This window comes from Molossus molossus, unplaced genomic scaffold (genome assembly GCF_014108415.1).
Source record: "Molossus molossus isolate mMolMol1 unplaced genomic scaffold, mMolMol1.p scaffold_m16_p_21, whole genome shotgun sequence".
Classification (NCBI taxonomy): domain Eukaryota; kingdom Metazoa; phylum Chordata; class Mammalia; order Chiroptera; family Molossidae; genus Molossus; species Molossus molossus.
The window spans coordinates 531,277-558,218 of NW_023425357.1; the positions used below are offsets into that span (position 1 = coordinate 531,277).

Below are 26,942 nucleotides of genomic sequence, written 5' to 3' on the forward strand. Positions count from 1 at the left end.
CACCCAGAGGGTAAAACTGGCAGCAGCAGCAGCAGACACTCCCTGATCCTCCAGGCCCCCCTGCCCCAGGTGAGGGATTCACAGGTTCAATCTGGAGTATTTAGTCTCTTTCTTCAGTCTCTCCATGCCTTTCCTGCATGGGGACCGATTTCAGATTATACCAGAGAAACTCCCAAGGAGTTTCCAAAGAGAATATGCTCAGCCTGACTGGTGTGGCTCAGTGGTTGAACATGGACCCATGCACCAAGAAGTCGCAGGTTAGATTCCCCATCAGGGCACTTGCCCAGGTTGTTGGCTGACCCTCGTTGTGGGGCATTCAGGAGATAGCCGATCTCTCGCAGATATTTCCCTCTCCCTCTCCCTCTTTCTCTAAAATCAAGAAAGAAAAATATTTTTTCAAAAATTAAAAATATTAAAAAAGAATATGCTAAAAAAAAATAAACCCTGGAATCCTGGCAATGGAAATGTTCACTGTTTTGTTACTAATGTTCATCCTCCAATCACCTATATTCCCTGGTGGAAACCCCACACTAAGATCTCAGTAACCTATAGCACCCGCCTGCCTGCGGGGTACAGTACAGAGGGGTGCTCTGCCCCTTGACGTCACCACAGCTTCTGCACAGAGAATGGACAGCTCTTCTAATGGCCGAGGGGCAAGGTTACTGCTCATCTGTTTTGTTTTGTTTTTATCCTCACCCGAGGATATTTTTCCATTTTTTGTACAGACAGAGCGGGAGGGAGAGAGAGGAAGGGAGAGAGAGAGAGAAACATCGACGCGAAGGGACACGTCGAGTGGCTGCCACCCACACAACCAACCAGGGCCGGGGACAAACTGCAACCGAGGTACGTGCCCTTAGCGGGAACCGAACCTGGGTCTCTCCGGACCGCAGGCCGATGCTCTAACCGCCGAGCCAAACTGGCCAGGGCACTGCTCATCTGTTTTATACAGTAGGAAACTGATGCCCTAAGGAGTTTGTAGGCTCCAGTGATGGTTGGGGATCTAAGATTCAGACTCAGGCTACTTGCAGAGTACCATCATTATAGTACCCCTCCCCAGAGCAGGGTTTGAATGCCCTCACTTTCCTCATGCCATCTGATCCCTGATCTGTTCCAATCTACCAAAGATGAACAAGAAAACTGAGCTTATTGGGACATAATGGCTTTTTGTTTGTTTCTTTGTTAAAAGATTTTTTATTGCTTGGCTGGTGTGACTCAGTGGTTGAACATCGACCCATGCACCAAGAGGTCACTGGTTCAATTCTCCGTCAGGGCCTATGCCCAGGTTGTGGGCCCAATCCCCAGTAGGGGGCATGCAGGGGGCGGCCAATTGATGTTCTCTCTCATGCATGTTTCTCTCACTCTCCCTCCCTCCCTTCCTCTCTCTAAAATCAATAAAAACATTAAAAAAAAACAACAAAGAAACAGATGGAGAATATTTATTATGCATACTAATCTTAAAAGTGTATGGTGTGTTTCCAGCATTGCGCACAGCACAAAATTTTTGAAAAATATTAAGATACATTTTCCAATACTATACACAATTCATTAAGCAAAGTCACTCATATATATATATATAAAAAGAGTGAAATGCCAACATCCTAGTTGTTAAAATAAAAATTGCCAAAGTTCATAAAATAGGCAAAAGATATGAGCAGATATTTTACCAGACATATAGATAGCAAACAAGAAAAACTACTCACCAAGAATGCTTAGGGAAATACAATTAAAACAACAAGAACTAGCAATACAACTATTCAAAAGAGTTAAATTGAAAACAAAATAAAATATTCATGATGATGTGGAGAAATGGAACTCTCATAAAATGATGATAAAGAAAGTAGACAGGTATAATCACTTTAGATCACAATTTGTTAGTTTCTTCAAAAGTTAAGACTCACCTACCCGTGACTCAGACATTACACTCTAAATTACTGAAAAAGACAAATGAAACATATATCCACATAAAGAATTGTACACATAGGTTTGTACAACCTTTATTTATGATATTAAAAAAAAAAGGAATGACTCAAAGGTCCATAAAGTAATGAAGGGATAAATCAATTATGATATATTCAAAAATAGAGGGAAAAAAAGGTTGAGCTACTTATGTCATAGATGAATCTCAAAGTAATAATAAACATAAAGTAAAACAGAAAAAGAGTAAACATTTAATGATTTCTGTTATATATAGACAATAAAAAGGTATTTATGCTAAGGAAAAGTAAAGCAAGTTACTGGGAAGACTGAAGGGCAGAGACAGATTACAGATGACATGAGGCAAAAATACAGTGACAGGTTAGGTCATTACCATAATTGCAATGGTGTTTTCAGTTTCAAATGTATGTCAAACTTATCAAATAGTACACTTTATGCCTGGCTGGTGTGGCTCAGTGGTTGAGCGTTGACCTACGCACCAAGAGGTCCCAGGTTTGATTCTAGGTCAGGGCACATGCCTGGACTGAAGGCTCGATCCATATCCTGCGACTACTTTCCTTTATCTTTCTTTCCCTGCCTGTGCAACAATGACACAACAAGAGTACACAAAACTTTTATTTCTCTGACACATCCTTCAGCTACCTAAGATAAAGATGCCTGGAGATCCTGAAATTTGTGTATACACTGATCCTGCACAGTCACTGCTACGGAAATATTTGCGGATTCACATTTAGAAGAAACACATTCCATCGTGTTGGCTCAAGTCTTCTCCAATCTCTACTAATCAAGTATTGTTTCAATAGCACTTATGGTCTCTTCTAAACCCTATAGTCTAACAACCAGTGACCATCATCCATGGAATTGCAAACATCAGGACACATGGTTCTTTGCAGGACCTAGGAAACAAATTCCCCTCAATAGTCCCTGAGATTATCCCGTGAAGTAGGGAAAAACTCATGCTTCACCAATAAGCACTTGAGAATGTCACATCTGACCCCTCCTCAGGGTGATTTCTGAATCTCCTAAAACTCATAGCATCCAGGCTTCAAATGAGGAACAGAAAGCCCCTCACTGTTTCCTAGAGGGTGGTTGGCAAAAATGCAAACTTGACAAAAATCAACAACCTATATTTTGCCCTTATAGTGTCTCCATGAAGAACACAAAGTTGATATCCCCATAAAAATGTTCACCCTTTGTGCAGCCAGTGTAGCTCAGTGGATTGAGCATCATCCCATGGATTGAGAGATTCCCAGTTGGGGCACATGCCAGGTTGTGGGCTTGACCCCCAGTAGGGGGTGTGCAAGAGGCAGCCAATTGAAGTTTCTCTCTTACATTTATGTTTCTATCTCTGTCCCTTCCTCTCTCTAAAATTTCAATTAAAATATTTTTAAAAATGTTCACCCTTCACACTTGTGGAGACAAAATCAGTGTATAAGACACCCCATACAGTAAATAGAACACCCAAAGTGAAAGAAAACTTACACAGTGGGAACTTAAATGGTATTGTACAAACCAAAGCAGTGTGTAGCAAATAGTTCAGTTGCTGACTTGGAAGCTGAAAAGAAATCATGGGAGAACATGGTGCTCCAGTGGTACTCATGTGATATTTTCTGAGCCAACAATGGGTTGGGTTTCTGTCCAATGTGAACTCCAAACAGCTTGGGTTACTCCTAATTTTCTCCAATAGCTGAGAGAACAGAAGTCAGCTTCTCTGAGCACATTAGTAAGGTATGGACACAAATGTGTCCATGTGGTAGGGTAAAATGGCTTTGACAACAGAAAATGCAAAGAACCCTGGGCAGGTCAGAAAGTGCAACATAGATACACATGCCTGCCACATAACTAAAATTTATGGGAAATCTCCAGGCCGGTGTCGCTCAGTGGTTGAGCATCAACCCATGCACCAGGAGGTCACCAGCTCGATTCCCAGTCAGGGCACATGCCCAGGTGGTGGGCCCAATCCCCAGTGGGGGGCATACAAGAGGTGACCAATCGATGTTCCTCTCATCGATGTTTCTATCTTTCCCTATCCCTTCCTTTCTCTCTAAAATCAATAAAGAAAAATAATAGTAATAAAAAATAAATAAAATTTATGGGAAATCTCCCAATTTTGACAACTGGACACATGAGACTGAATTCAGACAGATGGCTTTTCACAGTTTCTTATTATACAGAACAAGAAAATTGCAAATTCCCTTGCAGGTCTAAAATCTTTCTCCAGTATAAATTCCACTGTATAATAAGGTAACTTATTTGGAAAAAGAAAATCCCACATTCCATGCACTCATAGGGTCATTCTCCTGGGTGAACTCTTGGGTAGTGAAAGACTGTCAAACTATGGGCAAAAGACCTTTTACATTTGGTACACTATAATGCCTTCATCCTGGGTAAACTCTCTGATAATAATAAACACCAGAGATACAGGTAAAACATTTCCTCCACTCACTACACTCGTAAGACCTTTCACCAATATGAAGACTCACGTGTTAGGAAAGGTAAGATTTATGGCTAAATGATTTCCCACATTTTTGCAATCAAACACCTTTCTCCAGTGTGAACTATCTAGTTAATTGGACTGGAAGTATCCTTAAAAGATTTCCTGAGTTCACTACAATCCTAAGCCTTTAATCTTGTGTGAACTCGTTGGTGGACAAGAAGGTGATGTCTTTGGATAAACGATTTCCCACATTCACTGCACACATAAGGCCTTTCTCCTGTGTGAGTTCTTCGATGTCGAACAAGTGCTGAGCTCTTGGGAAAAGATTTCCCACATTCACTACACTCATAAGGCCTTAACCCAGTGTGAACACTCTGATGATAACGAAGGCCAGAGCCTGATGAAAAAGATTTCCCACATTCTCTACATTGATAAGGCTTTTCTCCAGTGTGAACTCTCCAGTGTTCAATGAGGTAAGAATTAGCTCTAAAGGATTTCCCACATTCAGTACATTCATAAGGCCTTTTGCTTGTATGAACTCTCTGATGATCACGGAGGGCATAACTAGAGGTAAAAGATTTCCCACATTCATGGCACTCATAAGGCCCTTCCCCAGTGTGAACTCCCTGGTGATAACGAAGTTTCCTCCTAGTGGTAAAAGATATCCCACATACATTACATTCATAAGGCCTTTCTCCTGTGTGAACTCTCAGGTGTATAAGAAAATAACACTTTTGGATAAAGGATTTTCCACATTCAGTGCACTCATAAGGCCTTTCTCCGGTATGAACTCTGTGATGATTTCTGAGGTTAAATCCAGACGCAAAAGATTTCCCACAGTCATTGCACCGATATGGCCTTTCTCCTGTGTGAACTCTCTGGTGTGTAATGAGGTGATGCCTTTGGATAAAGGACTTCCCGCATGCACTGCATTCATAAGGTCTTTCTCCAGTGTGAACTCTCTGATGATTACTAAGGTTGGAACCAGCTGAAAACGATTTCCCACATTCACTACAATGATAAGGCAATTCTCCTGTGTGAGCTCTCTGGTGTAGAAGAAGATGATGTCTTTGAATAAATGATTTCCCACATTCACTGCACTCAAAAGGTCTTTCTCCTGTGTGTACTCTTTCATGATTACTAAGGTTGGAACCAGATAAAAAAGATTTCCCACATTCACTGCACTGATAAGGCCTTTCTCCAGTGTGAACTTTTTTATGATAATGAAAGGCAGAGCTAGAGGTAAAACATTTCTCACATTCACTGCACTGATAAGGCCTTTCACCTGTGTGAACTCTCTGATGTTGAATGAGATTGGACCTTTGGCTATAAGATTTCCCACAGTCACTGCACTTATAAGGCCTTTTTCCAGTGTGAACTCTCAGATGGTAACGAAGGCCAGGGCGAGAGGTAAAAGATTTCCCACATTCACTACACACATAAGACCTAGATCCACTGTGAATACTCTCATGATAACGAAGGCCAGGGCGAGAGGTAAAAGATTTCCCACATTTACTACATCCATAAGACTTCCTTTGCTTATGAATTATCCGATGTTGACTGAGGTAAGATTGATGGCTAAAAGATTTCCAACATTCACTGCACTCATAAGGTCTTTCTCCTGTGTGTACTCTCTGGTGTAGAATGAGTATTGAACTACTGGTAAAGGATTTCCTACATTTACTGCACTCAAAAGGCCTTTTTCCTGTATGTACTTTCCGGTGTAGAATAAATACTGAACTACTGGTAAAAGATTTCCCACACTCACTGCACTCATAAGGTCTTTCTCCAGTGTGCACTCTCCAATGTATGATGAGGTAAAACTTTTTTCTAAAGGATTTCCCACACCGTGTGCACTCATAACGCCTTTCCCCAGAGTGAACTGTCCGTTGTCGAATAAGGATGGATCGATGGCTAAAAGACTGCACACATTCACGGCACAAGCCACATTTTTTTCCAATATAGCTTCTCCAGGGATAAATGAGGACACATTTTTGGTTAAAGGACTTCCCACATTTGCTGCACTTGTACTGCCTTGGTCCACAATGAATTCTTCGATGCTGATTGAGGGTTGAGGTTTGCCTAAAAGACTTGCCACATTCACCACACACATGAAGCCTTTCACTTGTGTGAACTCTCTGGTGAACAATTAATGAGGACTGATATATGAATTCTTTCCCACATTCATGGCACACAAAACACTGTATTCCAGTGTGGACATCCTGGTCCTGAGCACGTGTGTTTCTGGGGCAGAAGGCTGCCTTACATTCTCCCCAGGTGAAATAAGTTTTTCTCTTTTGTACAGTTGCCCAGCACTGTGTAGTTTTGTTGGACTCCTCCCTTGTGGGAGTGGTTTGCTGCTGGAGATGGTCTGAGGTGGCCAGAAAGTCTTTGTCAACTTCACCACAGGTAAAGGGCTTCTCTGAAACATGGGATTTATAGCTCTTCACAAACAGGGCCCTGTCCACACTGCTTCTGAAGGGTTTCTCTCCCAGGTGCTGCTTCTGGTGTTTTTGGAAGTTTGCACTAAAATAAAATAGCTTCATACATATCCAACACCTGCACACTTTATGGCTGTGTGGTGTTCCTTGGTGCTCAGCCAACTGAAATATGTCTCTCAAGACTGGACCACAACTCTCACAGAAGTGGGTCTGCTGGGAAGACAGAGCTGCCTCAGACGTGCTGGACTGTGACACTCCTACAGAAACACTCTGTTCAGTGAGTGCTTCTACATCCTCAGCTCCACAGCAGCAACCTGAACGCAAATAAATACTAATGAAGTACATGTTGACTATAAGAAGTGGGTAACACTATCACAAATGTGCATTTTTCATGTCTAGGAATGAGTCTATGGGATGCTTTTCAATGAAGGGAATTAAACTATTTGCGAAAGTGGCTACTGGGCATGATCACACTTTTGTTTTTTATCCTCACCTGAGGACATTTTTGCATTTATCTTCAGATAGAGCAGGAGGGAGAGAGAGAGAAATATCAATCTGAGAGAGACACATTTGAGTGGTCATCACCTACACGATCCAACCAGGGCCGGGGACAAATTGCAACTGAGGCACGTGCCCTTACCAGGAACCAGACCCAGGACTCTCTGGTCCGGAGGCCGAAGCTCTAACCGCTGAGCCAAACTGGCTAGGGCACATGACCATACTTTTAAGGTAAAAGTATGGTAGAGTCCTCACCAGAGGAAGGACACAATAATAGGATGTAACAGATAGAAGGCAGGCATATTGTAAAACTTTTTCCTCTGCTAAAATATTCCACTAAAACCTCTACTGTTGGTGACCTGAGGATGTGTAGAAGCACATGTCCAAACCCAGGAAAAACCAATTGCAACAGGGTAACTGCGGTTCAAGGGCAACTTAAGGATGCGTGCTTATCTCATGGCATGTGTGGACCACACTGCAGAGCAACAGAGGAAGAGATGAGAGAACATCAGCCTTAGCTATTCAGAATCCCTATATCAGCCATCCCTGACCTCAGCTGACCCAGCTACATTGTGATTGCATGGCTTCTTCCTCCCCACAGATAGAACTGTCACACCATGGCACACCAATGACCTCACAAGAACTCAAGGTGAAGACCTTTCCACACCAAATCGCAGCTGTAAAATAAGGAAGGGGTGTCTGATCCATCAAATATAGAGACATTAACAAAAGGCTATAAGGAACACAATAAAAATCAAGGAAACATGTCATCACCAAAGGAGCACAATAATTATCCAGCAAGAGAATCCAACAAAGTGCTGGACAAAAAATTCAAAATGATTGTTTTACAAAAGCTCAGCCAGATCCAAGAATATACAGAGACAACTCAGTGAAACCAGGAAAACTACATGAACACATCAAGTTGAAAGACAAGAAACTTTTTCAAAAAGTGAATTAAAAAAAAAATTCTGGACTTGAAGAATAAAAAGAACAAAATGAGTCCGGCCAACGTGGCTCAGTGGTTGAGTGTCAACTCATGCACCAAGAGGTTGCCGGTTCGATTCCCGGTCAGGACACATGCCTAGATTGTGGGCCTGATCCCCAGTGAGGGGTATGCAGGAGGCAGCCAATTGATGTTCTCCCTCATCACTCTCTCCTTCTAACTTCCGCTCTAAGATCAATAAAGGAAAAAAAGAGAGAGCATTAGCTTTAAAAAAAAAAAAGAAAAGAAGAAAATGAGCCCTGGCTGGTTTGGCTCAGCAGTTAGAGCATCGGCCCATGGACCAAAGAGTCGCGAGTCTGATCCTGGTCAAGGGCAAGGACCTCCATTGCGGTTCGGTCCCCAGCCCTGGTCGGGTCATGCAGGAGGCAACCAGTCGATGTGGCTCTCTCACATCAATATTGGTGTCACTCTCTCACTCCCACTCCCACTCCCACTCTATCTGAAGATAAATGTAAAAATACCCTCCGGTGATGATTTAAAAAAAAAGAACAAAATGAAAAATGCAACAGAGAACTTCAATTGCAACTTAATGAAGCAGGAGAAAACTGTGACATAGCATCAGGTCATTTGAAATCATTCAATGAGAAGAGAAAAAAGACCGGAAAAAGCCTACATAATTTATGGGATGTCATCACAGTAAATTATATTTGCAATATGGTAGTGCCACAAGGAAACTTGGGGAGAAGGGGTCAGAGAACTTATTTAAAGAAATGACTGGCCCAGGCAATGTGTATCAGTTGGATGAGCATGGAGAGGTCTCAGGCTCGATTCCCGATCAGGGGACATGCCAAGGTTGCTGTCTCAATCAAAATAAGGGGTGTGGTCCTGGCCGGTTTGGCTCAGCGGTCTGCAGTCCAGAAAGACCCGGGTTCAGTTCCCGCTAAGGGCATGTACCTCGGTTGCAGTTTGTCCCCGGCCCTGGTTGGGTCCTGCAGGAGGCAGTCACTCGATATGTCCCTTTCACGTCAATGTTTCTCTCTCTCTCTCTCCCTCCCACTCTATCTGAACAAAAAATGGAAAAATGTTCTCGGGTGAGGATAAAAAAAAACAAAAAAACTTTCAACATGCCCAGGCTGCTGTAGCTTGGATGATGGGAGGACCCTCTCCTAGACCAAAAGATGGAAGGTTTGATTTTCATTCAGGGCACATTTCCAGGTTGCAGGTTTTATTCCTGGTTGGGAAATGGGTGAGAGTCAACCAATCGATGTTTCTCTCTCACATTGATGTTTCTCTCTCTCTCTTTCCTCCCCTTCCTCTATCTGAAAGCAATAATAATAATTTTAAAAACCTCTCAATAAAGTAAGTAGAAAAGGTATATACCTCAACATAATAAAGGCCATATACAATAAGCCCAAACTGACATCATACTCAAAGGTTAAAAGTCAATGCCTTTCCATTTGTTTTTTTAAATCCTCACCCAACGACATTTTTCCATTTTTTGTTCAGATAGAATGGGAGGGAGGAAAAGAGAGAGAGAAACATCGACGGGAAAGGGACACATCGAGTGGTTGCCACCCGCATGACCCAACCAGGGCCGGCGACAAACTGCAACCGAGGTACATGCCCCTATCGGAAACCGAACCCAGGTCTCTCTGGACCGCAGGCTGACGCTCTAACCGCTGAGCTAAACTGGCCAGGGCTCAATGCCTTTCCCTTAAAAATGTTTTTTTGTTTTGTTTTGTTTGTAGTATGTGCCCCTAGCAGGAACCGAACCCGGGACTCTCTGGTCCGCAGGCCGACTCTCAACCACTGAGCCAAACTGGCCAGGACTAAAAATGGTTTTTATTTATTGCTTTTAGAGAGAGAAAAGGGAGCGAAAGAGAGAGATAGAAACACTGATGAGACAGAACATCGACTGGCTGCCTCCTGCATGCCCCGACTGGGGATTGGGCCCACAACTTGGGCATGTGCCCTGACCAGGAATCGAACCGGTGACCTCTTGGTGCATGGGTCGACACTCAACCATTGAGCTACACTGGCTGGACAACGCCTTCCCCTTTAAAATGAGGAACAAGACAAGGATGACCACTCTTCTCACTTCCATTCAAAATAGTACTGGAAGTGCTCACATTAGCAGCATATTGGAACTAACTTTGGAAAGATACAGAGAAGATTAGTATGACCCCTGGGGAAAGATGACATGCAAATTCATAGTGTTCCATATAAGTAAAAAAAAAAAAAAAAGTACTGGAAGTCCTAGCCAGAGCACATAGGCAAGAAAAAGCAATAAAAGGCAACAAAATCATAAAAGAAGAAGAACTGTGTCAAAAAAGTATGATACTGACATAAAGCAGACAAACACAGCAATGAAATAGAAGAAAGAGCTTGCCCTGGTCAGTTTGGTTCAGCATTAAGAGCATCAGCCCTCGGACTAATGAGTGTCAGGTTCGATTCTGGCCAAGGGCATGTACTTTAGCTTTCGGTTCGTCCCAGGTTCTGGTTGGGGTCATGTAGGAGGCAACTAGTCTATGTGTCTCTCTCATGTCAATGTTTTTTTCTCGCTCTTCCCCCCCCCCGCCCACTCTGTCTGAAGATAAATGGAAAATTTAAAAAAATAAACATATATATGGTATACATACAACAAAAAAACTATATGATTAACATATGTGCAAAAGATATGATTAAGTGGCTAGCAGGTTAATTTTCTTTTTCTTTATTGATTTTAGAGAGTGAGGAAGGGAGAGGGAGAGAGAGACAGAAACATCAATGGGAGAGAACATTGACTGGCCACCTCCTGCATTCCCCCCACTGGGGATTGGGCCCACAACCTGGGCATGTGCCCTGATCGGGATTCGAGCCGGTGAATTCTTGGTGCATTGGTCGACGCTCCACCACTGAGCCTAACAGGTTAATTTTAATAAAAAATTGCTCCTTCTCACCAATCATCAGGAAAACGTAAATTTAAACCACAATATGTCCTTGGGTGAGGATTGAAAAAAAAAACCACAATGAGATTTTACCTCATACATGTTACAAGGGTTACCACCAAAAGGACAACAAGTGTTAGCAAACATGTAGAAAGAAAGGAATGCTTGTACACTGTTGGTGGGAATATAAATTCCTAAAAGCATTATGAAAAACAGTATGGAAATATCTCAAAAAATGCAAAGTAGATCTACCATATGAACCACCAGTCCCACTTCTTGGCATATATCCAAAGGAAATGAAATGAGAATATGAAAGAGATACCTGCACTCTCATGTTTGCTGCACCATTCTTATAAACAATTCACAAAATATGAAAACAACATAAGTGCACATCCACAGATACCTGGATAAAAAAGAGGGAGTACACACATACACACACACACCCTTGGAATATCATTGAGCCTTAAAAAAGAAAGCAACCGCTCCCACCTGCCGCCATGGAAAAAAAAGAAAATCCTGTCATATGGGAAAACCTGAATGAATCAGGAGTGAATTATTATGCTAAATGAATCAGCCAGTCACAGAAAGATAAATAAGAGCTCTGGCCAATGTGGTTCGATGGTTAGAGCACTGGCCAGTGCACAGCAGAGTCCTGAGTTTGACATCCCCGAAAGGACAAGTTTGATTCCTGGCCAGGTTGGCGCCGTGCAGCGTGAAACCAATCGATATGTCTCCCATACACTGATGTTTCGATGTTTCTCTCTCTCTCTCTTCCTCCCTTCCTTTCCACTCTCTCTAAAAATCAATGGAAGAAATATCCACAGGTGAGGACTAACAACAACAACAAAAAGATAAATACTGTATTATATCAGTTAGATGTGGAATCTAAGGGACAAAATGGTGAACTCACAGAAACAATAGAATGTCAAGGCCATGGGAAGGGGAAATGGAAAGTTATTGGTAGGAAGGCACAAATCTTCAGTTATAAGATGAATAAGTTCTGAGGATCTAATGTAAAACATGGTAGCTACAGTTAATAATGCTGTATTTAACTCTTAATAGTTACTGAAAGAGCCCTGGCCGGTTTGGCTTCACTGTTTGAGGGTCAGCCCATGGACCAAAAAATCTTGGGTTCGATTACGAACAAGGGCACATACCTCAGTTGTGGTTCGCTGGCCTGGGTGGGGTCCTGAGGGAGGCAACCAACTGATGTGTCTCTCACATTGATCTCTCTCTCTCTCTCTCTCTCTCTCTCTCTCTCTCCCCCTCGCTCCCACTCTATCTGAAGATAAATGAAAAAATATCCTCGGGTGAGGATTAAAAAAAACAGTACTGGGACACTATATCTTGACTGTTATTACAAAAGAAAAGTGGCTACATCAGGTGATGGAAGTGTTCATTAACTTGATTATGGCAATTATTTCATAACATATACACATATCAAACCATCACCTTGTACAATTTAAATATATACCATTTTAGCCCTGGCCGGTTTGGCTCAGCGGTTAGAGAGTCAGCCTGCGGTTCAGAGAGACCCGGGTTCAGTTCCCGCTAAGGGCACGTACCTTAGCTGCAGTTTGTCCCCGGCCCTGGTTGTTGGTGCGGGTGCCAGCCACTCGATGTGTCCCTTTCACGTTTATGTCTCTTTCTCTCTCTTTCTCTTTCTCCCTCCCATTCTATCTGAACAAAAAATGTCCTCGGGTGTATATATATATATACACCATTTTATAGATCAGCAACACTTGAACAAAAACAAACTAAAAAGAGATCTAAAAAATCTTTATAAACCATACACAAGTGTCTTGAAAACCAGCCTATGATCCAGGTGACCATAACAATGCCTGCATTTCCTGAAAAAGGTAGACCCTAGGAAACGTCAGCTAAAGGAAGGGATCAAAAGTATCGTGGATCCAGCCCTGGCCAGTTTGGCTCAGCAGTTGAGCGTCAGCCTTCGGACCAGAGAGTCCCGGGTTCGGTTTCCGCTAGGGGCACATACCACAAAAAAAAAAAAAAAAAAGTATCGTGGATCTGGTCACAATGACCTGGCCAGGGTGAGGACATGCATGAGGGAAGGCATTAGGCTCCCTGCAATCCTTCCCTATGAGAAGAGTTCAATGTAGCAGGTATTGGGCTACAGCAGGTATTGGGGCTGCAGCACAGAGAGAAGCACGGTGCAAACCACTAACCCTAGAAACACAGCCAGCTAGAGAAGGAAGCAGTGCCTGTGGTCCACATGTGAGATGGACAGAGCACCTTCTGGGAAAATAGAATGAAGCAGGACAGAGCCTGGTGAGACTGTGAGAATCTTACCCACAGAGGATGTCAGTGAAAAGTTATCCAGCATCACATCGTGGTACAGGTGTCTCTGGGCCTCATCAAGGAGCCTCCATTCCTCCCAGGAGAAGTACACAGCAACATCATTAAAGGTCACAGGATCCTGTCAAGATGGGGACAGAGGAAACCATAAACTTTATTTTTCGGAGAACCTCCCACTTCATCATGTCATCACTCCCATTGTTCATCTTCCTCCAAGTATTCTTTACTCAGAGGAGATACCAGGCCCCGGGGACACTGATGTCTGCTTACTTCTCGGGACCCCATAATGACTGTGTTCAGCCCTCAGCACCAGGCAGTAGGGACACACAGATGCCATCCAAGCTGTGAACCATGCCTGGGGTGGGGGTGATGGGGAGCATCCCTCCTGCAAAGCCACTCCCCTGGGGTCTCCCAGGCTGTACCTGCTAGACACAACCCAAGGTGGCTTCTGCTTTACCTGGTCCCCACACCAGGGCCTCGGGGCCATCAACTCACACGACCTACCCATGTGCACACCATTCTGTACCCGCTACCTGTCTAACCCTTCAGTCCCCACAGTTCCACTCTCACAGATCGGCCTCCTCCCTGCCGCACATCACAGACATCTCTCCCTACTCGCCCACAGGGTGCTGACAAATTCAAACACCACCAGCCACAACCCCGGCCCTCCGATGGACCCCACAGCCAGGGAAGGCCCGAGGGAGGCTCTGACGTCCTCCCTGCCGGGCCTGGGCTGTAGGACGTGACGGGCGCCCGCACCCGGCTGCAGGGCTCGGGGCGGGGAGGCGGCGAGGCCGGGGGACTCGCTCTCACCTCAGCTGGGGGCCTCAGCGTGGTCGCTGCCATCGGACTCTGTGGGCGGAGGGAGAGCAGGCGGTCCCTGTTCCGGCCCAAGGGGGGTCACCCGGCGTCTTAGCAGAGACTCACAATCGAGTCTATGTGGCGGGAATGAAGACCCTTTTGTGCCTACTTGATTCCTGTCACTTCTGTCCAGAGGATCCTGGGGAACCGAAAAAATGCCCGCCACGAGGACACCAAATGTCCCGCCCCAAGAGTAACATCACACAGAAATGATATTTTGACCTGTCATTGGTTCAAGATGTCGCAGGTATTTCTGGGTAATGTAGTTCCGAGGGCTCTGCAGTCTTTAAGGGAGGTTTTCATCCTGGCCTACTAGGTTCGCTAGTGGACAATCCTGCAAAAGTGATGTTCCTATCATTTTATTGTTGATATATACATATATATTTTAAATTCTCACCTGAGGATATGTTTTTTAATTTATTTTTATGTTTTTCCCCCCACTGATTTTAGAGAGGAAGGGAGAGGGAGACAGAGAAACATCAACCAGCTGCTTACTGTACAGCCCCTACTGAGGATCCAGTCCAGAACTCCAGCATGTGCCCTGATCCTGAATTGAACTGGTGACTTTTTGGTACATGGCACTGAGCCACACCAGCATGGGCTGTCTATACTGATTTTATTTATGTTAATTAGAAAAAAACCCATAATGTATACAATGTCCACGTTTCTATTGTTTATTACTTGGGTTACTACCCCTTTATGAACATAGTAAGTTAGAGATTTTTTTTTTAAATCCTCACCCAAAGATATTTTTCATGTTCAGATAGAGTGGGGGCAGGGGGAAAAAAGAAACATCAATGTGAGAGGGACACATCCATTGGCTGCCTCTCACACGACCCCAACCAGGGCTGTGGACCGATCCATAACCAAGGTATTTTTTACCCCTGACCTGAATCAAAGTGATGATTCTTTGGTCTATGGGCCACACTCCAACCCCAACCACTGAGCCAAACTCAACAGGGCAAGTGAAAGATGTCTTTAAACATTCTACCTCCTGGAGAATAACAATGTTTGAAAGATAGTGTCCATTTAAATTCCTTTTTGAACATAAATAGACCGCTGTGTGTATGGTTGTTCATATATGTTGCTTTATTGTTTTTCTTAGTAAAATAAAGTGACACCTTGATTTATCAATTTGCAGTGACATTTTTCCCTTAACAATATCTTGGAAAACCAAATCACTGAGGATTTGAAGTCTGACTTTTGCACACCCTGATAAGAACTAAGCTGCATACCACCTTAAAAACAAGTGGGAGAAGCAGGAACTAAGCAAGAAAGTTCCTCCATAAATCACTTTTGGGGTGGGTGCAACTTCCTCTACATCTCTCTATTGGCTCCCAGGTCACCCCATCCTTCCATCATAGGCACAGTGGGCTGTAACTCCTGTGTTCTCCAGCATCCCCCATCCTGCAGTCCACCTAGCTCACCCCCCTTTTCGGTCCCTCCAAAGATAAAGCCTGAGATCACACAAGGCACTACGATTTGAAGTGCTTGCAACCACATAGGAAAAGGACTCACCTGGTTCCCTCAAAGATGGGGAACAGGAAGAGCATGGTATGGACCCCTGACACACATGGGGTGCCCAGCAGACTATCCTCCCAGCTACTCCTGGACCTGTCCTTCTCAGAGGTCACACTGGGGATGGGAGAAACCAGCAATGACCCCAGTTCCCAGTGCAGTCTTTGTGGGATCAGAGTCTCTGGAAAAGTAGCCCCAAGCAATAAAATGCATGGAAGGTAAATACCTGTTGGAGACCAACAGTTACAGAAAGGAACGCATGAAAATCATTTATATTGTTCATAAGCAAAAATGCATTAACAGGTATGAGTCGGTCTGAGGATGCAACTCAGAACCGTGTGTCTACTTGTACTTATGTGAGGCCACTAGAAGACTCCATAAACTAGCAAGGTGTTCAAACAGCTCCTTCTGCTCTGGCATGCCTAGATTCTAATGTTTCCAGGCTGTGGAGGGTCTGAAAACTCCAACCAGCTGGTAGGACCATGTATTGTTATGCCCATAAAAATGTTCAACCTTCACATTTGTGGAGCCAAATCTGATTAAAAAACACCCCACACAGTGAATAGAACACCCAAAATGAAAGAGAACTTAGACAGTAAGGACTTAAACGGTACTGTACAAAACAAAGCTATTTGTAACACACAGTTCAGGTTGGTGACTTGGAAGCTGAATAAATTCATGGGAGAACAAGGTGCTCCTGCTGGACCTCTGATATTTTTTGAGCCAACAATGTGCTGGGTTTCCCGTACAATGTAAACTTTAAAGAGCTCAGGTTACTCCTAATTTTTTTTGAATATGTGAGAGAACAGAAGTCAGCATCCCTGAGCACATTATGATGGTAATGGACACAAATTGTGGGAACCTGCCATATGATAGAATACAAGCTTTGATTACACAAAATAGCAAAGAGGTCTGGGCAGGTTAGAAACTGTGCAACACAGACACACATGCTTCTCACATAACTGAAATTTAAGGTGACTCTCTCAACACTGACAACTGGAAATATGAAACTGAATTCAAACAGATGGCTTCTCAGGGTTTCTTCCTGTGTCATTATACAAAACAAGAAAAGTGCACATTCCCTTACACATCTAAGGTCTTTCTTTTTTTTATATGTTTTTATTGACTTTTTTAGAGAAAGGGAGAGAGAGAAACATCGATGTGAAAGAAAAACATCATTGGTCTGCTTCCTACACACGCCCTACTGGGGATCGAGCCTGCAACCTGAGCATGTGCCCCCACCAGGAATCCAACCAGGACCTCTCAGTCCATGGGAAGATGCTCAATCCACTGAGCCATACAGGCTGGACATCTAAGGTCTTCAGTGTAAATTTCACACTGTATAATAAAGTAAATTCTTGGGAAAAAAATTTCGCACATTCTGTGCACTCATAATGCCATCTCCTGGGTGAACTCCCTGGAGCAGAAAGACTGTCAAGCTATAGGGTAAAAGAGTTTTCATATTTACTATAGCATAAGAACTTATTCCTGTGTGAACTCTCAGATAGTAGCAAACTCCAGAGATACAGGTCAAATATTTTGTGCATTCACTACACTTATCAGATCTTTTTCTAATATAAAGTCACAAGGGTTTAGAAAGGTAGAATTAATAGCTGAAATATTTCCACATTTTTGCACTCAAATACCTATTTCCGATGAGAACTCTGTTTTGTTTTTTGTTTTTTTTTTTGGTATGTGCCCCTAGTGGAAACTGATCCCGGGACTCTCTGGTCCACAGGCCAATGCTCCAACTGCTGAGTCAAACTGGCCAGGCCTAATTTTTTTTTTTTCTTTATTGATTTTAGAGAGGAAGTGAGAGGGAGAGAGAGATACAAACATCGAGAAAGAACACTGACTGGCTGCCTCCTGCATTCCCCGCACTGGGGATTTGGTCCACAACCTGGGCATGTGCCCTGACTGGGAATCGAACCAGCAACCTCTTGGTGCATGGGTTGACACTCAACCACTGAGCCACAACGGCCGGCAGTGTGAACTCTATGTTAATTGGACTGGGAACTATCCTTAAAGATTTTACCACATCACTGTACTCATAAGGACTTTAACTTGAGTGAACTCGTTGGTGTACAAGAAGGTGATTTCTCCGTGTAAAGGATTTCCCACATTCACTGCATAAATAAGGCCTTTCTCCTGTGTGACTTCTTTGATGTCGAATGAGTGTTGAGCTCTTGAGAAAAGATTTCTCACATTCACTACACTCATAAGGCCTTAACCCAGTGTGAACACTCTGATGATAACGGAGGCCGGAGCCAGATGAAAAAGATTTCCCACATTCTCTACATTCATAAGACTTTTTGCTGGTATGAATCCTCTGATGATCACGAAGAGCATAACAAGAAGTAAAAGATTTCCCACACTCTTGGCACTCAAAAGGCCCATCTCCAGTGTGAACTACCTGATGATAACGAAGTTTCCTCCTAGTGGTAAAAGATATCCCACATACACTGCATTCATAAGGCTTTTCTCCTGTATGATCTCTTTGATGATTTCTGAGATTAAAACTAGATGCAAAAGATTTCCCACATTCATTGCACTGATGCCGTTCTCCTGTGTGAACTCTCTGGTGTGTGCGAAGGTGATATTTTCGGAAAAAGGATTTCCCACAGTCAATGCATTCATAAGGTCTTTCTCCTGTGTGTACTCTTTGATGAGCATTGAGGTTAGAACTTGATATAAAAGATTTCCCACATTCACCGCACTGATAAGGCCTTTCTCCAGTGTGAACTTTCTTATGATAATTAAAGACGGAGCTAGAGGTAAAAGATTTCCCACATTCACTACACTGATAAGGCCTTTCTCCTGTATGAATTCTCTGATGTTGAATGAGATTGAACTTTGAACTATATGATTTTCCACATTCACTACATTGATAAGGCATTTGACCTGTGTGAAATCTTTGGTGCAGAAGAAGATGCTGTCTTAGGATAAAGGATTTCCCACATTCACTGCACTGATAAGGTCTTTCTTTTTTGTGTACTCTCTGATGATTACTGAGGATGAAACCAGATGTAAAAGATTTCCCACATTCACTGCACTGATAAGGTCTTTCACCTGTGTGAACTCTAAGATGATAACGAAGGCCATGGGGATAGGTATAAGATTTCCCACATTCACTGCACTGATAAGGCCTTTTTCCAGTGTGAACTCTCAGATGGTATCGAAGGCCAGAGCGAGAGGTAAAAGATTTCTCACATTCATTGCATTCATAAGACTTTCTTCCACTGTGAACTAGCCGGTGTTGAGTGAGGTAAGATTGTTGGCTAAAGGATTTCCAACATTCAGTGCACTCATAAGGCCTTTTTCCTGTGTGTACTCTCTGATGTAGAATGAGTATCGAACTACTGGTAAAGGATTTCCTACATTTACTACACTCAAAAGGCCTTTTTCCTGTATGTATGCTCCGGTGCAGAATAAGTACTGAACTACTGGTAAAAGTTTTCCCACAGTCACCGCATTCATAAGGCCTTTCTCCAGTGTGAATCCTCCAATGTACAATGAGGTAAAATTTTCTCCTAAAGGATTTCCCACACCGTGTGCACTCATAACGCCTTTCTCCAGAGTGAACTGTCCGTTGTCGTATAAGGATGGATCTAAGGTGAAAAGACTGCACACATTCACAGCATAAGTCACATTTTTTTCCAGTGTGACTTCTCCAGGGATAAATGTGGACAAATGTATGGTTAAAGGTCTTCCCACATTTGCCGCACTTGTACTGCCTTGCCCCACAATGAATTCTTCTATGCTGATTGAGGGTTGAGGTTCTTCTGAAAGTCTTGCCGCATTCGCTACACACATGACGCCTTTTACCAGTGTGCACTCTCTGGTGAACTTCTAACGAGGACTGATACCTGAATGCTTTCCCACATTCACAACACATAAAACACTGTCTTCCACTGTGAACACCTTGGTCCTCAGTATGTGCGCATTTGGGTCTGAACGATTTCTTACATTCTCCAAGGGTGAGACAAGTTTTTCTCTTTTTCTGGTGTTTTTGGATGTTTGCTCTAAAATAAAATTGTTTCATACATACCCCACACTTGAACACTTTCTGGGTGTGTGGTGTTCCTTGCGGCACAGCCAAATGGAATATGTCTCTCAAGACTGGACCACAAGTCTCACAGAAGTGGATCTTCTGGGAAGACAGAGCTGCCTTGAAGGAGCTGGCCTGTGACACTCCTATAGAAACACTCCGTTCCAAGGGTGCCTCTGCATCCTCTGCTCCATGGCAACAACCTGAATGCAAATAAATGCTGGTGAAGTACACGCTGGTTCTAAGAATGAAGGAACACCATCACAAATGTGCATTTGTTACATCAAAAAAATGTGTCCATGGGATGCTTTTTAGTGAAACAAGTTAAAATCCAGTTCAGGCCCTGGCTGGTTTGGCTCAGCAGTTAGAGCATCGGCCTGAGGTCCAGAGAGACCTGGGTTTGGTTCCGGCTAGGGGTACGTACCTTCGTTGCAGTTTGTCCCCGGTCCTGATTGGGTCATGTGGGTGGCAACCACTCGATGTGTCCCTTTCACGTCAATGTTTCCCTCTCTCTCTCTCTCTCCCCCTCCCACTCTATCTGAACAAAAAATGGAAAAAATGTCCTTGGGTGAGGATAAAAAAAAAAATTTAGTTCAGGAAGTTACTTCTTGACATTGTTACACCTCTAAGGAAAAGAAAAGTAGAGTACTCACCAAAGAAAGTATGCAAGAATGAGTAGGGTGTAAAATAAATATATAGGCATGCTGTAAAACAATTTCTATAGGACCTTTTCTGCTAGAGACACATAAGGCTAAGTTAGAAGCCCATGTCCAAACTGAGGAAAAAACAATTGCAACAGGGTAGCTGCCATTAAGGCCAATTTCAAAATGCATGATGATCTTATGGCACGTTCAGACCAATGTTGCAAAGCAATAGAGGGAGAGATAAGAGAAATGTGAGAGATATGAAGACCAGAGAGGTGTAGATTCTCCATGGGCTAGAAGTCAGAGTAAAAATGACAAAGTAGTAGAATGGACTAGTCAGTCAAGTAGCAACAGTGAAGAAGGGAAAGTAGTAATAAGGTTGGGCATTGGGAAGGACAAAAAAACTCTGATTAAATGGAAAATGTTCCTGGTTCAACAGGAACACTGGCTTGATGGCACATCCTACCCAGCTTCAACATGACCACATGCCTGTGAGTTCACCATGCAGCCTTGGCTATTAAAAATCCATACAACATTAGCCATCCCTGACCTCAGCTGATAGCTGCACTATGATTACAAGGGTCGTTTCTCCTCAGAGTCAAAACAGCCACAGTCAGGCAAGCTAATGACCTCTTAGTGAACCTAAGGTGAAGACGTTTCCACACCAAAATAAGCCCATAAATGCAGGAAGTGTGGCTGATCCAGCAAATGTGGAGAAACCAACAAAAGTTTATGAGGAATCCCAAAATATTAAAGGAACATGTCATCACCAAAGGAACATACAAAGTTTCCAACAAGTAAAACCAAAGTGCTGGAAAAAGGATTCTAAATAATTTTCTCATAGATCCTCAACAACTCAGGGAAATCAGGAAAAGCAGATTGAATATATCAAGTACTCTTTCTCTCTCTCTCTCAACACCCACCCCTTCCACAATATCTAAAAATTAATAAATTCCCGGTCAGGGCACATGCCCAGGTTGTGGGCCCAATCCCCAGTGGGGTCAGGTAGGGGGTGGCCAATCAATGTTCTCTTTTATCGATGTTTCTCTCTCTCTCCCCTTTCCTCTTTCTCTCAAATCAATAAAGGGGGAAAAATTTCTTTAAAAATAAGGATTAACAAAAATAAATAAATAAAATTTAAGTATAAAAAGGATACCCATTAAAAAACTGAAACGCGCCTTGGCCAGTTTGGTTCAGCAGAGTGTTGGCCCATGGACCAGACAGAGGATCCCGGGTTCAGTTCCCGTTGGGGGCGCATACCTTGGTTGCAGTTTGTCCCCGGCCCCGGTTGGGGTCATTTGGGTGGCGACCAGTAGATGTGTCTCTCTCACATCGATGTTTCTCTCTCTCTTCCCCCTTCTCTATCTGAAGATAAATGCAAAAATGTCCTCAGGGGAGGATAAAAAAAAAAAAAAACACAACAAAAAACTGAAATGCTTTATAGAGAAAATAATAGAGTGAAATAAAAAATACAATAGAGAACTTCAACAGCAACTTAATAAAACAGGAGAAAAATCTGTGACCTGGCATTGGGTCATTTCAAATCATCTAGTCAGAGGAGAAAAAAGACTGGAAAAGCCCTGGCTGGTGTTGCTCAGTTGGTTGGAGTGTAGTCCTGTGCACCAGAGAGAGGTGGGTTTGGTTCCTGGTGAAGGTACATACCCAGGTTGCAGGTTGGATCCTGGGGTGAATACAAAGGCAACTGATTGATATTGCTCCTTCACACTGATGTTTCTCTCCGTCTCTCTGTCCCTCTCTCTTTCTCTCTCTCTAAAGTCAATAAAAAAATATCCTAAGGCTGGAATAATTCCACATAATTTATGGGATGTCATCAAGAAAAATAATATTTGCATTAAAGAAGTGAAGGACAAAGGGTCAGGAAACATATCCAAATAAATAATGGCTGAAAACTTCCCAAATCAAAAGGGAAATGTGGACATCAAGGTATATTATACTCACAGGACCCTATAAATATTCAATACAAAGAGATCTTCACTGAGACACGTTATAATGAAACTTTTACAAGGACAGCCCTGCTGGTGTTGCTCAGTGGATTGCGCATTGTTCCATGCACCAAGAGGTTGCCGGTTCTATTCCCAATCAGGGTACATGCCCAGGTTCTGGGCCAAATCCCCAAAGAGGGCATGCAGGAGGTGGCCAATTGATGTTCTCTCTCATCGATGTTTCTATCTCTCTCTCCCTCTCCCTTCCTCTCTCTCTAAAAATCAGCAAGGAAAAAAAAACTTAAAAAAAAAAATCCTCATGCCCTGTCCAGTTTGGCTCAGCCTGAGGATCAGAGTGTCCGCCTGAGGATCAGAGTGTCCCAAGTTCGGTTCCTGCCGGGGGCACGTACCACCAAAAATAAATAAATAAATAAACCCTCACATAATTAAAAAAAAAAAATCCTCATATAATTAAAAAAATATATCAATAAAAACATATTTTTAAAAAATCCAAATATGCTAATACTGTAAAATGGTCCTTTTTTAATCATTTAACTCTAGGATAAAATAAAAAGCAAGAGTATTAGAAACAACCCTAGCCACAATAGTTTAATAGTAATTAAACAATAAAAAGATGTAAGTTATAACATGAAAAATACAACATTGCCCTGACTGGGTAGCTCAGTTGGTTGGCCTGTCGTCCCCATATACCAAGGTTGTGGGTTTGATTCCTAGTCAGGGCACATGCAGGAGAATGAATGCGTGGATACTTGAAAAACACAAATCAATGTTGTTCGCTCTCTGCCTCCCTTACTCTCTGACTCAAATTAGTAAATGAAGAAAAAAAAATAATTATAAAACGTAATGCAGAGGAATGGGATACTAAAAGGGTATTTTGTTTTAAATTGATTTTGAGAGACAGAGGAAGAGAAACATCAATGAGAAGGCAAAACATAGTTCCTTTGCCTCCCTCATGCCTCCTAACAGGAATCTAGCAGGCAACTCAGGCATGGGCCCGGATTTGAAATCAAACTGCAAGTTCATTGAACAGCTTCCAACCAATGAGCCACACCAGCCAAGGCAAAATGGTACTTTTTATATGTGATTGATGGTTATCTGAATAAAATACACTGTTATGCCCAGCCGGTGTGGCTCAGTGGTTGAGCTTCAAACCATGCACCGGGAGGTCGCCGGTTGGCTTTCCAGTCAGGGCACATGCCCAGGTTGTGGGCCAAGCCCCCAGGGGGGGACATGCAGGAGGCGGCCAATCAATGTTATCTCTTATCAATGTTTCTATTTCTCTCTACCTCTCCCTTTAAAAATAAAATAAATAAAATAAAATAAATAAAACAAACAAAAAAAAACACATTGTTATAACTCTAAGATGTTTTAGTAAAACTCACAATAATCACAAAGCAAAAACCTATAGTAGATAAACCAAAAATATAGGTAAACAAATCAAAGCATACCACTATGGAAAATCATCAAATCCCAAGGGAAGATAACAAGAGAGTAAAAAATGGAATAGAGGAACTATAAAACATCCAGACAAAAATTAACAAGATGGCAATCATCAAGTAATGATAAAATTCTTCAATCAAATCATACATACTGGCTGAATGGATTAAAAAAACAAATTGAGCACCTGATTGCTATGCTCAGTTGTTAGAATGAACTCCCATGCAAGGAAGGGTCATGGGTTCGATTTCTGGTCCAGGAATATACCCGGGTTGCGGGATAGATCCCCCATGAGGACGAGTGATGAGGCAACTTTAAAATCCATGTTTTTCTCTCCCTCCCTCCCTCTCCTCCTTCTTCTCTCTAGTCTAGAACCAATGAAACAACATTATCATTGGGTGAGGATTAAAAAAAACAAAACAAGTTCAAACTATATGTTGTCTGCAAGAGACTCACTCCAGCTATAAGCACAAAAATAGGCTGAACACATAGAAATAAGAAAATAATCTATGCCAATGGGAGGTCAAAAGAGAGTAGCCTACATTTATAAGTAGCTATACTTACACTAGACAAAACAGACTTTAACTGAAAACCTGTCATAAGAGACAAAATAATAATAAAACAATCTATTCAGGTCCTGGCCAGGTGGCTCAGGTTGTTAGAGCTTTATCCCGATACACCTAGGTTGCAGGTTCAATCCTTGGTCAGGGCACATACGAGACTCAACCAGTGGAGCTTCTGGCCAAGATGACTGTGTACATTAATCAAGGCACTGGCTTCCTCCCACAACCACATGAAAATTACAGCTGCAACTATCATTAAGAACTACGTGAAATCTGGCTGAAGAAGTCCTACAAGTACAGAAATAAAGAAGCCACAACCAGACAGGTAGAAGATGCGTAGATACCCCATGGGCTGGTCTCACATCCACATGTGGCACATAGGTACATGAAAACTGGCAGGGATATCTAGGCTACAGAGGTACCTCCTGAGGAGCAAGGAGTGTCAGCCACACACCAGGACCCCAGCCCAGAGTTTCAGTGCCAGCAACAGAAGTCCCTATAACTTCTGTATGTAAAAACCAGCAGGGGTTGATTGAGGAGGCTGAGTGAATATGGGCTGCTGGAGTCCTTGGAAGTTCCTCTTAAAGGCCCTGGCATGGCCTTACTTGGACTTACTCCCTTTAGACTTGGCTGATGGGGCAGCAGCTCAAAGGGCACCAGAATCATACAGGGAGTCTAGTATCAAGAAGAGAGATAGGGGGCAGCTTTCTCCCAGACAGAAATGCTGCCAGAGTCCATATTGTTGTTTCTTCTGTGTTCTTCTCCCACAGAGCAAGCAAGTAGTTGCCTTATCTGAGATTCCATCAACCTGGCTCACATTGTTCGCCTTGTCCTTTTGATTCTATGAAGCAGTGCCTCATACAACTTTCAGGGACACCCAAGCAGTTCCCAATAGCTTTTCCATACAAATAATCTGTCTTGGCCATTGCTTCACATTTTCTTACAATTTCTCAAAGAAGCAACATCTGTCCTCACCATGCCCCATACCTCTCACTAAGTGACCTTGAAAATGACAATGACTGCAATTCCAGGCACAGGCAGGCACTAGGAAATATTAGCTAAAGGAAGTACTAAGTATTAGCTAAAAATAAGTACTGTGGATCTAGATACACTGACCTGGCTAGGGAGGGACCATGCATGGTGGAAGGCATTAGGCTCCCTGCATTCCCTCCCTATGAGAAGAGTTCAATGCAGCAGGTATTGGGGCTGCAGCTACAGAAGAGGGCGGTACAAACCACCCACCCTAGAAACAGAGCCAGCTAGAGAAAGAAGCAGTGCCTGTGGTCCACATGTGAGAAGGACAGAGCACCCTCTGGGAAAAGGAGGGTGAGGCAGGACAGAGACTAGTCCAAGTCACTGGTGAGACTGTGAGAATCTTACCCAGAGAAGATATAAGTGCAAAGTTTTCCAGCATCACATCGTGGTATAGGCGTCTCTGAGACTCAATAAGGAGCCTCCATTCCTCCCAGGAGAAGTACACAGCAACATCATTAAAGGTCACAGGATCCTGTCAAGACAGGGACAGAGGAAACCATAAACTTTGTCTTCCTGAGAACCTCAGAGTCCATCACTTCACACATCTTCCCATTGCTCATTCTCCTCCAAGGAGATACCAGGCCCCGGTGACACTGATGTCTGCTTACTTCTCAGGGTCCCATAATGACTGTTCAGCCCTCAGCACCAGGCAGTGGGGACACACAGACTTCATCCAAAGGGTGGGCCATATGGGGGGAGGGGTATCCCTCCTGCAAAGCCACGCCCCTGGGGTCTCCCAGGCTGTACCTGCTAGACACAGCCCAAGGTGGCTCCTGCTTTGCTTGGTCCCCACACCAGGGCCTTGGGGCCATCAGCTCACACGACCTACCCATGTGCTCACCATTCTGTACCCGCTACCTGTCTAACCCTTCAGTCCCCACAGTTCCACTCTCACAGATCGGCCTCCTCCCTGCCCCACATCACAGACATCTCTCCCGACTCACCCACAGAGTGCTGACCAATTCAAACACCACCAGCCACAACCCCGGCCCTCGGATGGACCCCACAGCCAGGGAAGGCCCGAGGGAGGCTCTGACGTCCTCCCTGCCGGCCTCTGCTCTTCGCGTCACTCGGAGGCACCCAGAAGGACATGGACTTTCAGATACGAATAACCCTTTCCCTCCGCCTGGACTCGTTGTCCCCTCGGAAGCCACCCCCTCCTCTCCGCACTCAGCCTTCCTCTCGGTCCACACGCGGGGCCCGGGCTGCAGGACGTGACGGGCGCCCGCACCGGGCTGCAGGGCTCAAGGCGGGGAGGCGGGGAGGCCGGGGACGCGCTCTCACCTCAGCCGGGCGCCTCAGCGCGGCCGCCGCCATCGGGCTCTGCGGGCGGCGTGCGGTGGGTACAGCGGTGCCTGTCCCTGCCCAGGCGGGG

At 43.7% G+C, this 26,942-nt stretch overlaps 2 protein-coding genes and 1 non-coding gene across 3 annotated transcripts; 1 reads left to right on the forward strand and 2 right to left on the reverse strand.

The window, feature by feature from the left end:
- Window positions 1–4,138: 4,138 nt before the first annotated feature.
- On the reverse strand, window positions 4,139–16,074 carry LOC118638913 (zinc finger protein 814-like). The gene is made up of 4 exons (XM_036275051.1): window positions 15,877–16,074; window positions 14,311–14,692; window positions 13,492–13,618; window positions 4,139–7,127 (listed from the first exon to the last, which is right to left on the reverse strand). The coding sequence occupies exons 2-4, from the start codon at window positions 14,341–14,343 to the stop codon at window positions 4,552–4,554; spliced, it is 2,736 nt and encodes a 911-aa protein (XP_036130944.1). The 5' UTR covers window positions 14,344–14,692; window positions 15,877–16,074; the 3' UTR covers window positions 4,139–4,551.
- On the forward strand, window positions 10,376–10,482 carry LOC118639647. The gene has a single exon (XR_004961226.1). It is a non-coding gene; the product is annotated as a U6 spliceosomal RNA (small nuclear RNA).
- A 1,725-nt stretch (window positions 16,075–17,799) lies between the features above and the next one.
- On the reverse strand, window positions 17,800–26,884 carry LOC118638777 (zinc finger protein 814-like). The gene is made up of 3 exons (XM_036274901.1): window positions 26,852–26,884; window positions 25,913–26,039; window positions 17,800–20,127 (listed from the first exon to the last, which is right to left on the reverse strand). Exons 1-3 carry the CDS (start codon window positions 26,882–26,884, stop codon window positions 17,936–17,938), a joined length of 2,352 nt encoding a protein of 783 aa, XP_036130794.1. The 3' UTR covers window positions 17,800–17,935.
- Between the last annotated feature and the right edge of the window lie 58 nt (window positions 26,885–26,942).

Excerpts from the sequence above, each read along its gene's own strand:
- LOC118638913 (XM_036275051.1), bottom strand. The coding sequence starts at position 14,343 with ATGGCAGCGACCACGCTGAGGCCCCCAGCTGAG. Across the intron at positions 13,619-14,310 it reads CGCTGAGGCCCCCAGCTGAG|GATCCTGTGACCTTTAATGA; the intron begins GTGAGAGCGAGT and ends CCATCTTGACAG. Across the intron at positions 7,128-13,491 it reads TTCACTGACATCCTCTGTGG|GTTGCTGCTGTGGAGCTGAG; the intron begins GTAAGATTCTCA and ends ATTTGCGTTCAG.
- LOC118638777 (XM_036274901.1), bottom strand. The coding sequence starts at position 26,884 with ATGGCGGCGGCCGCGCTGAGGCGCCCGGCTGAG. Across the intron at positions 26,040-26,851 it reads CGCTGAGGCGCCCGGCTGAG|GATCCTGTGACCTTTAATGA; the intron begins GTGAGAGCGCGT and ends CTGTCTTGACAG. Across the intron at positions 20,128-25,912 it reads TGCACTTATATCTTCTCTGG|GTTGTTGCCATGGAGCAGAG; the intron begins GTAAGATTCTCA and ends ATTTGCATTCAG.